Below are 16,010 nucleotides of genomic sequence, written 5' to 3'. Positions count from 1 at the left end.
CTAAGTCAGGGTTGTATCTCAGGACACATGGAGCCAAGGCTGGGCTCCACTGAGCAGGGGCCGGGCAACCCTGAAGGTGGGGAGGTTGAGGCTGGGATTGCTGGAGTGGGGTAGAGGCCAGGCTGAAGCCTACCCTGCCTTAAGGGAACTCTGATCTCTGCCTCCCGCCTGGAAGTGGATGGGTGGAGCTATGGCCTAAAAGCAGCTGGGCAGGCCCAGACTCTGACCTTCCACTTGCTTGTCTCCAGCTCGCCATGACCAAGCGGCTGCAGGCCCAAAGGCTGAATGGGATCGATCACAACCCCTGGTGAGCTGGCTGGGCTGGGGAGGGGTGGGGGTATCCACTCGGGCATGGGTTAGCCACCCCTGAGTTACCAGGGGTACCCAGGGTGACCATGGTACACAGACTGCAAGATTTGCAGGCACAGCCCAAGAGAGGCAAGACCCGAGGCAGCAGGCTTGAGTCTGCTGCCACTTGGCTGTGGCACTGGCACAGGTGACATACTTACTCTGAGCCTCAGCTCCCCAGTTCAAAATTGAAGTAATGATACCTACCTGAGCGGTCTTGGGGAGGATAAGGTGAACTGCTCTCTAATAGCAATAGCCATTTTCCCCAGGCCCCAGCCTGAGAGCTTTGCAGCGATTATTTCATTTCCCACTTGGCATGGCGTAAAATAATCTTAGATAAGTAAGCCAGAAAGTAAGATGCAGTCAGCTCTTCACTAGATGTTTGCAGACTTGATATTCCTTTCTTTTTTGACTTGTTTTAAATATGAAAGGAACATGTGGCCATTGTCACTAGTGATACAATGGATGCCATGGGAAGGTGCAAAGCTTTAATAATCTTCCCACTCCCTCCCCCTACCTTTGGCCAGGGGTGTAGAGACACTGCTATATATTTGAAAAAAAAAAATAATGGCCACCATCTGGGTGTCCTCCAATTCAATTCTGACACTGTCAACCTGCAGACAGCATCAGATCTCACAGGTTCAGGGCTCAGTCCCACAAAGACCACCCCTACTTCAGGTGCCAGTCACAAGCACAGGTTGTGGCCTGTGCTTCTGACCAGCCACCTATAAATCGGGGCTCCCACGACCTGGGGTCCAATTTGCTAGAGCAGCTCACAGAACTCATGACGGCATGTACTTACATTTACCCATTTATTATAAAGGTCAATACAAAAGATACATATGAACACCCAGACAAAGAGATGCGTATGGGGAAGGTTCCTCCAGAAACATCCATGTGTTCAGCTCTCTGGAAGCCCTTGGAACTCAGTCCTTTGGCATTCTTACAGAAGAAGCTTCAATGGCCATTGGTTTACTGGCTTGACCTGCAGCCCCTGTTCCTTCCCTGGAATTCAAAGGGCACCACTGAAAGTTCAGCCCTCTACTCACATGGTTGGCTCCCCTGACAACCAGTCCCAGCCACCTCCCCCAGCCACCAGTCATTCATTAGCATACGAAAGGCACTCTTTTTTTTTTTTTTTTTAAGCAGGGTCTCACTTTGCCCCTGGTAGAGTGCCATGGCGTCAGGCCAGCTCACAGCAACTTCAAACTCCTGGGCTCAAGTGATCCTCCGATCCTCTGGCCAGGGCCTCCCAGAGTGCTAGGATTACAGCCATGAGCCACTGCTCTGGGCCCACAAAAGGTATTCTTATCACTCCAGAGAGTCCAAGGAGTTTAGCCGCTCTAAATTAGAGGAAAGAAAAACTTGTAAGCACGCTGAGAAAGGCTCTTTCCTAACTCTCAGACCTAGCAGAATTGGGGGGCAGAGCTGTAAGACTCCCAAACCCACTCCTGTTATTACAGAAGGGGAAACTGAGGCCAGGAGAGGCTAAATCTCCTGCAAAGGCAATGCAGAGCAGGAGCTGGCCTGGAAGGACTGCAAGGCACAGACAGGCAGGGATGTGAGGAGAGTCAGCAAAAGAGAGTCCCAGGCTCCTGCCACCCTCTGGGACTAGGACCCTGGAGGCCTGACCAAGAAGCAGTTGTTCTCTGCAGGGCCCTGAGCCTGGTTCCCCTCTTCCCAGCCCTGTCTCTAAAAAAAAAAAAAACAAATTGCAATGGAACATCCACCACTAGATTTTGAGTCCCAACTCCACCATTGGCTGCTATGTGACTTTGGGCAGATCACTGCCCACTCTGAGCCTCAACTATGTGCCTTCAGAGGCATCGTGGAGCTCTGAGGGGAAATGACAAATTTTAGACATAAATGATATTGATCCATGAATTCAACTCAGCCAAGCCTGACTTCTCTGCTCCCAGTCAGCCCAGAACCACATATGTGGCTCCAAGCTTCTTTCCCAGTTCCCCAGAGTGGCATCCTAGGCAGGGCCAAAACAAAGGTTGCTAGGGACCAGAGGTGTCTGGTGCAGGGGTCCAGCCTCAGTTTGTCCAGAATAGAGTCAAGAGCATAAACTGGGCTGGGCGCAGTGGTTCATGCCTGTAATCCTAGTGCTCTGGGAGGCCGAGGTGAGAGGATCATTTGAGCTTAAGAGTTCAAGACCAGCCTAGGCAACATAGCAAGATGCTGTCTCTACTAAAAATAGAAAAAATTAGCCAGGCATCGTGGCACATACCTGTAGTCCCAGCTACTTAGGAGGCTGAGGCAGGAGGATTGCTGGAGCCCAGGAGTTGGACGTTGCAGTGAGCTATGATGATGCCACTGCACTCTACCCGGGGCAACAGAGTGAGACCCTCTTTCAAAAAAAAAAAAAAAAGCATAAACTGTGCTTCAGACAGATGCAGAATCAAAGGCTGACATGCCTTATCCTAGCTGGAAGACCTTGGTGTCACTTGGCTCTCTGTCCGGATTGTGGTCCAAGAACAGGATGTACGTCAGAGGCCATTGTGAAGGTTACAGAAGCAGAGCACTTCAAACTGTGGTGTTGACAAATGGACCAAGGAGTCATGCAATCCATGTGGGCGGTCTCAACTAGTATTTTTAAAGAATAGAGTACAACAGGATAGGATAGAAAATGCTGTCCTAGATCGCACCTAGAAGGATGACGTTTCTGCACTTGTGCTCTCCAGGATTTGTGATGTGAAGCTTGTTCCTTACTCTGGGTCAGGGTGGAAGTTCAGAAGCCCCTGGGCTGCCCCACACGATTGGTGCAGTCCCTGACCTCAAAGCAGGAGATTGTTTACGCCTTCACACAGGTTTCGAGGCTTAGGCACATGCTGGTTGCCCAGTCTTTCTAGAACAGGCTCCGCACATGCTTACCCTGCCTGGAAACAGGCAGAAGTCAGGGTCGTCGGTCGGGGTGGAGGGTTGGGCTGGTGCTGACTCTCCATTTGTTCCCTAGGGTGGAATTTGTCAGACTCTCCAGTGAGTATGACGTTGTGAACTTGGGCCAAGGCTTCCCTGACTTCGCACCCCCAGACTTCGCCATGGAAGCCCTTCAGCGCGCTGTCAGCGGGGACTTCATGCTCAATCAGTACACCAAAGCATTTGTGAGTTTCCTGGCCTCTTCTGGATGCCCCGGGGAGGAGGGAGCGGCTGTTTCTGGACATCAAGCCCACCTAGGCGTCCGGGTTCATGGGGCAGAGCCCAGGGAATTCAGTCTGAGTGTCTCGTGGCCCAGTGGGGAAGGCAGACAAGAGACCAGTAATGACAAAGGCAGTTGGTACAGGCTGCAGTGGAGGAGGACAGGGTACAGTGGAAGCAGGAAGGAAGGAATTAAATCTGGGGAGATTGGGGAAGACTTCCTAGAAGAAGTAACACCTAAACCAAGCCCTGAAAGACAAGCTGCTGCTTGGATTACACTTTAAATCCAAACTGTTCCTGTAAAGGGCCACATAATAAATATTTACCAAGCATTGAATTGGAACAATGGTTCTTAAATTTTTATATGCCCCAGAATGGCCTGGATAGAGGTCCCCTCCAATTCCACCACCAAGAGATAACCATTGCCCACAGCTTGCTACTTTGCTGAAGAGTATTCTAGACTTTTTCACTGTTCTGACTTTTAAAAATGCCTATAAAAACATATGCATATGCACACACATATTTAATCCATGTGAGGCATACACACATGCAACATTTTTTAACACAAATGGACTCATGCTATACATGTCCCATAACTTAGTTCATTAAAAAGAATGTCATGGGCCAAGTGCGGTGGCTCACACCTGTAATCGTAGCACTCTGGGAGGCCAAGGTGGGAGGATTGCTTGAGGTCAGGAGTTCGAGACCAGCCTGAGCAAGAGTGAGACCCCCCCTCCCCGCCCGCCTGTTTCTACTAAAAATAGAATAATAACTAGGCAGGCAACTAAAAATAGAAAAATTATCCAGGTGTGGTGGCATGCACCTGTAGTCCTAAGCTACTGGTGAGGCTGAGGCAGGAGGACTGCTTGAGCCCAGGAGTTTAAAGTTGCTGAGAGCTAGGCTGATGCTACAACACTCTAGCCCAGGCAACAGAACAAGACTCTGCCTCAAAAAAAAAAAAAAAAAAAAAATCGAAAAGAATGTCATGGACATCTTTCCATGTCAGAACAACCTCATTCTTTTTAATGGCTGCATAGTATTTGGTTGCCTATGTAGGGACCAAGGGAAAGGTTTCCCTTTATCCTCTCAAGATTCACTGAAAAATCAATGCACAAGGCCAGGCATGGTGGCTCACATCTATAATCCTAGCACTCTGGGAGGCCAAGGTGGGCGGATTGCTCAAGGTCAGGAGTTCGCTCAAGGTCAGGAGTTCGAAACCAGCCTGAGCAAGAGTGAGACCCCGTCTCTACTAAAAATAGAAAGAAATTAATTGGACAGCTAAAAATATATAGGAAAAATTAGCCGGGCATGGTGGCACATGCCTGTAGTCCCAGCTACTCGGGAGGCTGAGACAGGAGGATCACTTGAGCCCAGGAGTTTGAGGTTACTGTGAGCTAGGCTAACGCCCCAGCACTCTACCTCAGGCAAGAGAGTGAAACTCTGACTCAAAAAAAAGAAAAAAAAAATCAATGCACAAAAGTTAATTAATAGAAGAAATGGCATACAAATGTATTAACATGCACATGAGAGAGAACCACAGAGTGATTACCCCATGCCTAACAGGGCCCAGATACTTAAATAGCCTCATTTCAGAGGGCAGGAGGAAATAAAGAATATAGGTAATTCTGTTGAAGAGCAATAAATGATTACTAGGGCTAGGGAGAGTGAATGGATCTGGGAACAGAGATTAATTTGTAAATGGTTCTGGGGGTGGGTGACTCCTGCCTATAATCCCAGCACTTTGGGAGGCTGAGGCAGCAGGATTGGCTGAGCCCGGGAGTTGGAGGTTGCTGTGAGCTATGATCAGGCACATGGCTTGGGCAATACAGTGAGACTGTGTCTCTAGAATAACCATTTGTAAATGATTCTCTTTGGAAATTAAATGACCCTGAAAGATGTTTGTGAAACAGTCTGTTCAAGCGTGTTTTACATTCTTGGTCTTTGTAGTAGATGCTGAGATAACAGGAAAGGGAAGGAAAATCATTTGTTGTTGGGTCCATCAGTCTTTCATGTAGACAGAGGAAAAGTCTTTTCCAGCATCTGTTGATCTTTAAGGGCCTTTAATTCAAAATACTCATTAGACCAGGGAGCCGTGAAGTTCCCCGTATTCCTGCACCTAGATATATCATCATTTATTGAACCAATCTTACATGGACACTAATATTATATCAGATATCTCACTATCATAAACAATGCCACAGTGAATAGCCCTGTGAGGACAGCTTTGCATATATGTGGATTTCTCTAACATAAATTCCTCGAAGTAGGCCGGGTGTGGTGGCTCAGCCTGTAATCCTAGCACTCTGGGAGGTCGAGGCGGGAGGATTGCTCCAGGTCAGGAGTTCGAAACCAGCCTGAACAAGAGCGAGACCCTGTCTCTACTATAAATAGAAAGAAATTAATTGGCCAACTAATATACATAGAAAAAATTAGCCGGGCATGGTGTTGCATGCCTGTAGTCCCAGCTACTCGGAAGGCTGAGGCAGCAGGATCACTTGAGCCCAGGAGTTTGAGGTTGCTGTGAGCTAGGCTGACGCCATGGCACTCACTCTTAGCCTGGGCAACAAAGTGAGACTCTGTCTCAAAAAAAAAAAAAAAAAAAATTCCTCGAAGTAAAACTCGTGAATCACAGGCTGTAAAATTTAAATATATGATAGATATTGTTAAATTGCCCTCAGTAAGGTCCACTCATGTGCACGCCTGCCTCAAACCTCAAACTCCTGGGCTCCAGCAATCCTCCTGCCTCAGCCTCCCAAGTAGCTGGGACTACAGGCATGTGCCACCACTCGAGGATAATTTTTTCTATTTTTAGAAACAACAGGGAGACTGCTCAGGCTGGTCTCGAACTCCTGACCTCAGGCGATCCTTTTGCCTTGTCCTCCCAAAGTGCTAAGATTACAGGCGTGAGCCACTGCACCCAGCCTCTTTTTTTTTTTTTTTTTTTTTTTTTGAGACAGAGTCTTACTCTGTTTCCCAGGCCAAAGTGTAGTGGCACCATCATAGCTCACAGTAGCCTCGAATTGCTAGGCTTAAGCGATCTTCTTGCCTCAGCCTCCTGAGTAGCTGGGAGTACAGGGGCACACCACCACCACTGGCTGATTTTTTTTTTTTTTCTGTGCCCCAGGCTGGTCTCAAACTCCTGGTATCAAGTGATCCTCCCACCTTGGCCTCCTAAAGTGTTGGGATTACAGGCATAAGGCACTGCGCCCAGCCTAATGTTATATTCTTATAACATGGTAGTAGTATTTCCCTGTTATTTGCTTTTCTTTAGTTATTATTCTTTTCATCTTTAGTTATTATTCTTTTTGTATACATCAGCATTTTTTCTTTCATGGTCTTCCTTTGTTCATTTTTGCATTTGGGTGTATATCTTTGTCTTGCTCCTTTGTAAAAGCTCTTTACATATTAAATATATTTACCTCTTTCTCTTATGTTTCAATGTTTTTGTCTTTTAACATTGCTCATGGTGCTTTTTGTTGCACAGAAAATTTTCATCTTTGTGTTCTAGACAAAGTTTCAGTCACTTGGCTTAGCCTTGAGTATTTCTTAAGTGGCCTCGGCAAACAAGCTTATGGATCCAATCTTCCTCTCAAAGTGGGGTGCTTCCAAAGCTGCAAAATAAAGTCCTATTCTTGCCCATCACCATCTATGACCTTGGACAAGTTATTTCCTTTCTCTGGGTCTTTATTTTTTCTGCTTGTCAAATGGTGGGGATCAAATAATACCTCTCTTGCAAGGCTGCTGGGAGGATGGGCACAAGGGTGGGCCGAGCCTGGTGGCTAACCCCTGCTGTCCTGGCAGGGTTACCCGCCACTGACGGAGATCCTGGCAAGTTTCTTTGGGAAGCTGCTGGGACAGGAGATGGACCCACACAAGAATGTGCTGGTGACTGTGGGAGCTTATGGGGCCCTGTTTACAGCCTTCCAGGCCCTGGTGGATGATGGTGACGAGGTGAGTGGCTAGGCTTGAGTCGGGTGGGGGAGGGGTCAGGGCCATGCTGACCTCAGCTAATCTGATCTGTGTATCAGGTCATCATCATCGAACCTGCTTTTGACTGTTACGAGCCCATGACGTTGATGGCTGGGGGTCGCCCTGTATTTGTGTCCCTGAAGCCAGTAAGCATGCTAGGTGGGGTGTGGGTGGGCAGAGGGACCCCAGGTATGGGCTGAGTTAGACCCTGGGAGGAGGGAAGGGAGGAGGGAAGTGAAGGAGGCCAGTTCCTCTGAGCTAGGTGTGTGTTCAGAGCCTAGAGCCTAGAGCAGGGGTCCTCAAACTACGGCCCGCCAGCCACATGCGGCCCGCTGAGGACATTGATCCAGCCTGCTGGGTGTTTTTGCCGCTGCTGCCTGTCCTGCTTAGCAGCGGACCTGTCCCTGGCCCACAGTGCGCATGTGTAGAATGTGCACAGCACTCTCCAACGGCCCTCCAGCGGTCTGAGGGACGGACAGTGAACTGGCCCCCTGTTTAAAAAGTTTGAGGACCCCTGGCCTAGAGGAAAGGAGGTGAGGACAGATGCTTGGGGGGGGGAGCTGAATGTCCAGTGGGTGAATATTGCTACCCACTGCCACCTGCTCTTGCAGAGTCCCATCCAGGACGGGGAACTAGATTCCAGCAGCAACTGGAAGCTGGACCCCACAGAGCTGGCCAGCAAATTCACCCCTCGCACCAAAGCCCTGGTCCTCAACACACCCAACAACCCTCTGGGAAAGGTACCTGAGAGACCCCTTCCAGGGACCCCTCCAGACTGGGTTCACATCCCGCCCCATTCCTGATTTGCTGCTGTGGGGCCTCAGTTTCTTTATCTGTGAAGTGGGAGGGCCACGTGCGATAAGCTCTTAGGACCGAGGCTCCAGAGGCCCCATCGACAGCAGCAGGAATCCCCAGGGAGGGCAGGAGAGTTGGGGGGAGGGAGTGGGCTGGGTGCCTCCATCACTTGCCAGTGACCTTGGGACAGTGACTCAACCTCTCACCATGTTTCCTCATCTATAAAATGGGAACATGAAAGAACCATCCTCACGGAGTCTGGGTTGCAGAGATCCAATGGGACGGTGCGGAATAGCCCTTAGCACCAGGCTTGGCCATATCCTTTAATCTCTCCTAGCAGCATCTGTGTTTCAGAATGGTCCTGGCTGCAGGCCTGTGCCCTCCTTGGGTCCCCGCAGGTGTTCTCCAGGGAGGAGCTGGAGCTGGTGGCTAGCATGTGCCAGCAGCATGATGTGGTGTGCATCACTGACGAGGTCTACCAGTGGCTGGTCTACGACGGGCACCAGCACATCAGCATCGGTGAGCCAGGCTGGCCCGGGGGCCCCTCCCCTGGGTGTTGGTGGCAGGGCCTTGACCTGTTCTGAGAGTCAGTGACTGGTGGTTAGGACCAAGAGGTCTGGAGCCACACGGGTCCTGTGGCTTTTTCCTCCCTGAATGCGAAGGATCACAGTAGCATCTGCCCCCTGGTTCTTGAGAGGATGAGATAAAATAAGTCCTGCATATAGCTTAGTGCACAGAGGAATCCAAAGTGTTGGGCCTGCGAATGCTCCCGGTGTGAAGGCCACCATCCCCCTGCCCCCACCCCCTTTCACCTGCTGCTCCCTTTGGCCTTGGCAGCCAGCCTCCCTGGCATGTGGGATCGGACCCTGACCATCGGTAGCGCTGGCAAGACCTTTAGCGCCACCGGCTGGAAGGTGAGTTGATGAGGGTGTGGGATAATCCCCTCCCCAAGATCCATGCCAGGTGACGTGGGGCTGGGAATTGAGAAAGGGTTTGGCCAGGCCTGGGAGGGCCTCATCCCCTACCTGTGTTCCTGGTCCAGGTGGGCTGGGTCTTGGGTCCAGATAATATCCTGAAGCACCTGAGGACTGTACACCAGAACTCTATCTTCCACTGCCCCACACAGAGCCAGGTGAGGAGGGGCAGGAGACCCCACAGTGGTGGCAGGGGTTGCCACAGAGGAGCCCTGGGTGGAGTGTCAGGGCACACCTGACCTACCTGTCCATCTGCCCTGCCTAGGCCGCAGTAGCCTGGAGCTTTGAGCGGGAGCAGCTGTGTTTTGGCCAGCCCAGCAGCTACTTTGTGCAGTTCCCACAGGCCATGCAGCGAAGGCGTGACCACATGATCCGCAGCCTGCAGTCAGTGGGCCTGCAGCCCGTGGTCCCCCAGGGCAGCTACTTCCTCATCACAGACATCTCAGACTTAAGTGAGTGGGACTGGCCAGTCTGGGCAGAGTCTGAGGCTGGAGGCCGCCTACGGCTTAGCATGGTCTCTGTCCCACAGAGAGGAAGATGCCCGACTTGCCTGGCACTGCGGATGAGCCCTATGACAGCCGCTTCGTCAAGTGGATGATCAAGAACAAGGTGGGCTGGGCCTCCACCAAGGCCACCATGTGTGATTTCATGGGTTGTGGGTTGTTCAGGGGTGCCCATACAAGGGCTGATGGGCCAAAGTCCAGCCCAGCCTCTGCCATGAGCCCTGGTACAGGGTTGCATCTACTTCAAGGAATGGGGAGCCTGTTCCTAATTTGCACAAGATGCCATGTAGGCTGGCAGGATTTCCTGCCTCTCTGGGACCCAAGTCTTCCTGTCTGTGCTGTGGTGAGTTGGCCCATTTACTCTGAGCTAGTCCTTCTAGCTCAAATCTGTGACATAAGGCTTATTTCTGTCCTGATGCACAATCTTCCTTCTCTTGGCCTCCATCACCTCAGTACACAGGGACTTGGCATGACGTTCTGGGATTCTTTTCCTCTGACCTTAATACAGCACTTTGAAGTGCTGGAGCTAACTTCCCCTCATTCCCCATCACGAGGCTCTCCCTGCACCCCTGTGCTGAGGCTGTGTTGAGACGTGGCCGTCCTCCTCCACAGGGCTTGGTGGCCATCCCCGTGTCCATCTTCTGCAGCAAGCCGCATCAGAAGCACTTCGACCACTATATCCGCTTCTGTTTTGTGAAGGTAAGGGGCGTGGCAGGGGGAGGGAAGCCCTCACCAAGCTCCCGAGGCTGCTGGGAGTGTGGGGAGAGGGTGGGACCAACCTGTGTCGGTGCAGGATGAATCCACGCTCCGCGCCATGGACGAGAAGCTGCAGGAGTGGAAGGCCGAGCTCAACCCCTGAAGCCTCCTCTTCAGCCCTGATCCACCCAGTCCCCACACATTCTTGTGGGGTCTTTCCAGGTCGGGGGAAGATGGCACTGGGAGACCCCTTCTCTGTGACGTAGAGTGTTCCCAGGGAAGAGCCCCCTCCTTGTTCTTGGGGAGTCAGGTGTTACCTCTCCACATTGTCCATACTCCTGTCCCCAAGTAGAGGGAGGCCTGACCTGGCCTCTTCCTGCCCCTCTCTGGGTCAAGTCACAGGGCTTTGGGTTGCTTCTGGTCTCCCCAGTGTGGCTGGGACTGACAGGGCAGAGTCCTACAGTGTATTGGACTCATGTCCCCAACCCTGCACTGCCCCAGCTAAGGCTCAGGTATAACCCCTACCTTTCCTGTCTAATCTTGACCTTGGGAAGTTGCCTTTAATCTTGAGTCCTCAAGCCAGCCCTTTCTGCCCATAATAAAGTTTTAAGTTATTCAAACACTTAATGACAGCTTTCCTCTGCTTTGCACTGTGGTGCTGATAGCCAACCTAGACTTGGTCAGGAAGGGAGGAACCTCAGAGAACCTCAGACCCCTGACACACACACTTTGTGCAGACTTTCTTGTGGAATAAAAGCGAGGCCCAGAGAAGGGCGGGGACTTGGGACTTGCCCCAACTGCATTCCCCATCCTCCATTAATTTGATAACAGTAGTGATTACTGGTGCTGGGTGCAATGGCTAGGTCAGGGGTGTCCTGTGTGTTTGTAGAGGATGGGGGCTTCTGACAAGGAAGATACAGACATTCCCACAGGAGAGAGAGAACTGCCCCAGTGTGGGCTGTGGGCTGTGGGCTGGGAGTGCCAGGGACTTGCAGAATTAGACAGGAGGAGAAGGAGTAGCTAGTAGGATGTTCATCCCATGGGAAAGCAAGATCGTTCCTGCATTCACTTGTAAGGTAGTCAGAGGGGACATGTCTTGAAGTTGCATTTGCATAGTAAGCACATGCTTATATCATGTGTTTAATTGGGGGAACTATTGGGAGCATATGTATAATAAAAAAAAATTTGGTCTTTGTCCCTGATTTTTGGCACAGAACTCCTAAAAAGCCATAGAATTTCTGAGTAACAGCAGTGTCTGTTATTCATAAGGCATCCCTCTGGACGTCCACATTAGAGGGTCAGAACTTCTAGCCCATCCCTGCCTCCAGAGAGGGACTTTGAGCTCAATCACACAGCCAATGATTTAATCAGTCATGGCCGTGAAATGGGACCTGTTTAAAAATATTACAACAGATTTAGTTTAAAGATCTAATTACCAGCTGGGTGCGGTGGCTCACGCCTATAATCCTAGCACTCTGGGAGGCCAAAGCAGGTGAATCACTCAAGGTCAGGAGTTCGAAACCAGCCTGAGCAAGAGTGAGACCCCCATCTCTACTAAAAATAGAAACAAATTAGTTGGCCAACTAAAAAATATATAGAGAAAAAATTAGCCGGGCATGGTGGCACATTCCTGTAGTCTCAGTTACTTGGGAGTCTGAGGCAGGAGAATCACTTGAGCCCAGGAGTTTGAGGTTGCTGTGAGCTACGCTGACGCCACAGCACTCTAGCTGGGGAAACAGAGTAAATCTCTGTCTCAAAAAAAAAAAAAAAATAAAAAGATATAATTAACTTTTATTAGCAAGTCTAGAACTGGCAACAATTCATTCTATAAAATAGAATGGGTGCTCCAAATTGCTTAGCAATGGGGGTTGGCTTTATAGGCAGAAAAGAGCTGAAGAAAGTAGAAATAAGAAAGAAAAGTGGATTGATTCCTTCAAAGTTATTTTCCCTATAGGGCCAAAATGATGGGGGTTTCATATCATGCTGGCTCAGGTAAACTGCACTCCTTCTGATTGGTTGCTGTGAATCTTCTGGGGTTTTTTTGGCAGGGGAAGGGAACTGGCCCATTTCAAAGTTCAGTTTGATTAAGTAGCACTTAGCACAGGTGACTCTATTCTAGTTTGGTCTAGTTTATCGGTGTCTAGTGCAGGAGCTCAGTCCAAAACAATGGCCTCCAATACACTTTTGTTTAATAAAACCTATATAAAAGCCCTAAAACTGGGCCACATGCTATGGCTCATTTCTGTAATCCAAGTACTCTGGGAGGCCAAGGCGGGAGGATTGCTCTAGGCCAGGAGTTCAAGACCAGCCTGAATGAGAGCAAGACCGACCACTCTCTATAAAGAACACAAAAATTATGGCTGGGCGTGGTGGCTCACGCCTATAATTGTAGCATTCTGGAATGCTCCAGCTTGAGCTCAGGAGTTAAAGACCAAACTGAGCAAGAGCGAGATTCCATCTCTACTAAAAAAATAGAAAGAAATTAGCTGGACAACTAAAATATATATATATGTATAATTAGCCAGGCATGGTGGTACATGCTACTCAGGAGGCTGAGGCAAAAGGATCACTTGAGCCTAGGAGTTTGAGGTTACTGTGAGCTAGGCTGATGCCAAGGCATTCTAGCTCAGGCAACAGAGTGAGACTGTCTCAAAAAAAAAAAAAGAAGAAGAAGAAGAAGAATACAAAAACTAGCCAGGTGTAGTGGCTCATACCTATAGTTCCAGCTACTCAGGAGGCTGAGGCAGGAGGATTGCTTGAGCCCAGGAGTTTGAGGTTGCTGTGAGCTATGGTGATTTGAATCCATCTCAACCTATGTGTGAATGAGCATCAAGGTTTGATGTTACTATTCCAACAATATTGAACTATTTGAAACAAATCAGTAAAGTAAAGAAGCTGCATAGATGGTTTTGGCATGAATTAAATGAGTATCAGAAGAGAAATCATCTCAAAGCTTGCCTTTCTTTGCTGTCACAACATAAAGGTGAACCATTCCTGCACCATATTGACACATGTGATGAAAATGGATTCTTTTTGACAATCGAGAGCATTCAGCACAATGGTTAAAGACAAAGTGCTGAAATATAGTCCAAAATCGAATATTCATCAAAAAAAATTAATGGTGTGTGTTTGGTGGTCCAGCACTGCTATTATCCACCACGGCTTCATGAAACCTGGTCAATTGATTACAGCAGATGTCTACTGCAAACAGTTGGATGAAATGATGCAGATGGTTGTCATTAAGCAGCCGAGATCAGTCAATAGAGATAGGCCAATCCTCTTGCAACACCACATGTTAAAAAAACAACGCAGCTGGCCGGGCGGTGGCTCACGCCTGTAATCCTAGCTCTCTGGGAGGCCGAGGTGGGCAGATTGCTCGAGGTAAGGAGTTCGAAACTACCCTGAGCAAGATCGAGACCCTGTCTCTACTATAAATAGGAAGAAATTAATTGGCCAACTAATACATATAGAAAAAATTAGCCGGACATGGTGGTATATGCCTGTAGTCCCAGCTACTCAGGAGGCTGAGGCAGCAGGATTTGAGCCCAGGAGTTTGAGGTTGCTGTGAGCTAGGCTGACACCTAGCTGGGCAACAGAGTGAGACTCTATCTCAAAAAAGAAAAAAAGAAAATTAGCTGAGCATTCAGCTTGTACCTGTAATCCCAGCTACTCTAGAGGCTGAGGAGGGAAGATCCCTTAAGCCAAGCCTTAAGTTCAAGGCTTCTCTGAGCTATGGTGACACCACGGCCTTCCAACCTGGATGATAGAGGAGACCCTTGTCCCTAAAAAAAATTTTTAATGAGCTATCAAGCCATGGAAAGACATGGTGGAACCTTAAATTCATATTGTTTAATGAAAGAGCCAATCTGAAAAGGCTACATACTATATGATTTCAACTATATGACATTCTAGAAAAGGCAAAACTATAGAAACAGGCCAGGCATGGTGGCTCATTCCTGTAATCCTAGCACTCTGGGAGGCTGAGGCAGGAGGATTGCTCAAAGTCAGGAGTTCGAAACCAGCCTGAGCAAGAGCTAGACCCCTTCTCTACTAAAAATAGAAAGAAATTAATTGGCCAAGTAAAAATATATAGAAAAAATTAGCCGGGCATGGTGGTGCATGCCTGTAGTCCCAGGCATGAGGCTACTCAGGAGGCTGAGGCAGAAGGATTGCTTGAGCACAGGAGTTTGAGGTTGCTGTGAGCTAAGCTGACACCACCGGCATTCTAGCCCAGGCAACACAGTGAGACTGTCTCAAAACAACAACAACAACAATAAAAACCTATAGAAACAAAGATCAAGCCGGGCGGGGTGGCTCATGCCAGTAATCCTAGCTCTCTGGGAGGCCGAGGCAGGCAGACCGTTTGAGCTCAGGAGTTTGAAATTAACCTGAGCAAGAGTGAGACCCGGTCTCTAGTATAAATAGAAAGAAATTAATTGGCCAACTAATATGTTTAGAAAAAATTAGCCGGGCATGGTGGCGCATGCCTGTAGTCCCAGCTACTCAGGAGGCTGAAGCAGAAGGATTGCTTGAGGCCAGGGGATTGAGGTTGCTGTGAGCTAGGCTGACGCCAAGGCACTCACTCTAGCCTGGGCAACAAAGTGAGACTCTGTCTCAAAAAAAAAACAACAACAAAAATAACAAAGATCAGTGGTTGCCAGGGGATAGGAGGGGAAGAGGGATGAATGGGATGAATAGGAGCCCAGGGGCCTTTAGAGCAGTGAAACTATTCTGTAAGACACTGCAGTGGTGGATATTATGCATCTGTCAAAACCATGAAATGAGGCCAGGCGTGGTGGCTCACGCCTGTAATCCTAGCTCTCTGGGAGGCCGAGGCGGGCGGATTGCTCGAGGTCAGGAGTTCAAAACCAGCCTGAGCAAGAGCGAGACCCCGTCTCTACTATAAATAGAAAGAAATTAATTGGCCAACTAATATATACAAAAAATTAGCCGGGCATGGTGGCGAATGCCTGTAGTCCCAGCTACTTGGGAGGCTGAGGCAGGAGGATTGCTTGAGCCAGGAGTTTGAGGTTGCTGTGAGCTAGGCTGACGCCACGGCACTCACTCTAGCCTGGGCAACAAAGCGAGACTCTGTCTCAAAAAAAAAACAAAAAAAAAACCATGAAATGTACAACTCAAAGAGTGAACCCTAATGTAAATGCAGGACTTCAGTTGCTAATAATGTATTGATATTGTTCATCAAATATAACAATACCACACCCAAGACAAGGGAAACTGAGGCAAAGAGAGGGAGAGTATATGGGGATTCTCTGTACCATATGCTCAATTTTTTTTTTTTTTTTTTTGAGATAGAGTCTCGCTTTGTTGCCCAGGCTAGAGTGAGTGCCGTGGTGTCAGCCTAGCTCACAACAACCTCAATCTCCTGGGCTCAAGCAATCCTCCTGCCTCAGCCTCCTGAGTAGCTGGGACTACAGGCATGCGCCACCATGCCTGGCTAATTTTTTCTCTATATATTAGTTGGCCAATTAATTTCTTTCTATTTATAGTAGAGACAGGGTCTCGATCTTCCTCAGGTTAGTTTCAAAGTCCTGACCTTGAGCAATCCGCCCGCCTCAGCCTCCCA

At 49.1% G+C, this 16,010-nt stretch overlaps 1 protein-coding gene across 6 annotated transcripts in view; it reads left to right on the top strand.

The window, feature by feature from the left end:
- Positions 1–11,053, top strand: part of KYAT1 (kynurenine aminotransferase 1) — a 37,469-nt gene extending 26,416 nt beyond the window's left edge. For 5 of the 6 annotated variants that reach the window (XM_076009108.1, XM_012772169.3, XM_012772168.3 and 2 more), the window contains 12 exons: positions 249–307; positions 3,308–3,455; positions 7,291–7,440; positions 7,518–7,604; positions 8,070–8,198; positions 8,652–8,772; positions 9,091–9,167; positions 9,296–9,385; positions 9,493–9,679; positions 9,757–9,836; positions 10,343–10,429; positions 10,524–11,053. In XM_076009108.1, coding sequence (XP_075865223.1) covers positions 255–307; positions 3,308–3,455; positions 7,291–7,440; positions 7,518–7,604; positions 8,070–8,198; positions 8,652–8,772; positions 9,091–9,167; positions 9,296–9,385; positions 9,493–9,679; positions 9,757–9,836; positions 10,343–10,429; positions 10,524–10,589 — 1,275 coding nt within the window. In that variant the 5' untranslated portion in view covers positions 249–254 and the 3' untranslated portion in view covers positions 10,590–11,053. The remainder of the gene's footprint in view (positions 1–248; positions 308–3,307; positions 3,456–7,290; positions 7,441–7,517; positions 7,605–8,069; positions 8,199–8,651; positions 8,773–9,090; positions 9,168–9,295; positions 9,386–9,492; positions 9,680–9,756; positions 9,837–10,342; positions 10,430–10,523) is intronic. The other variant, XM_076009109.1, reaches the window with a different exon arrangement.
- Positions 11,054–16,010: the final 4,957 nt, after the last annotated feature.

The sequence above is a fragment of the Microcebus murinus genome, chromosome 12, assembly GCF_040939455.1.
Source record: "Microcebus murinus isolate Inina chromosome 12, M.murinus_Inina_mat1.0, whole genome shotgun sequence".
Taxonomy (NCBI): domain Eukaryota; kingdom Metazoa; phylum Chordata; class Mammalia; order Primates; family Cheirogaleidae; genus Microcebus; species Microcebus murinus.
This window is presented reverse-complemented; position numbering and strand designations above follow the sequence as displayed.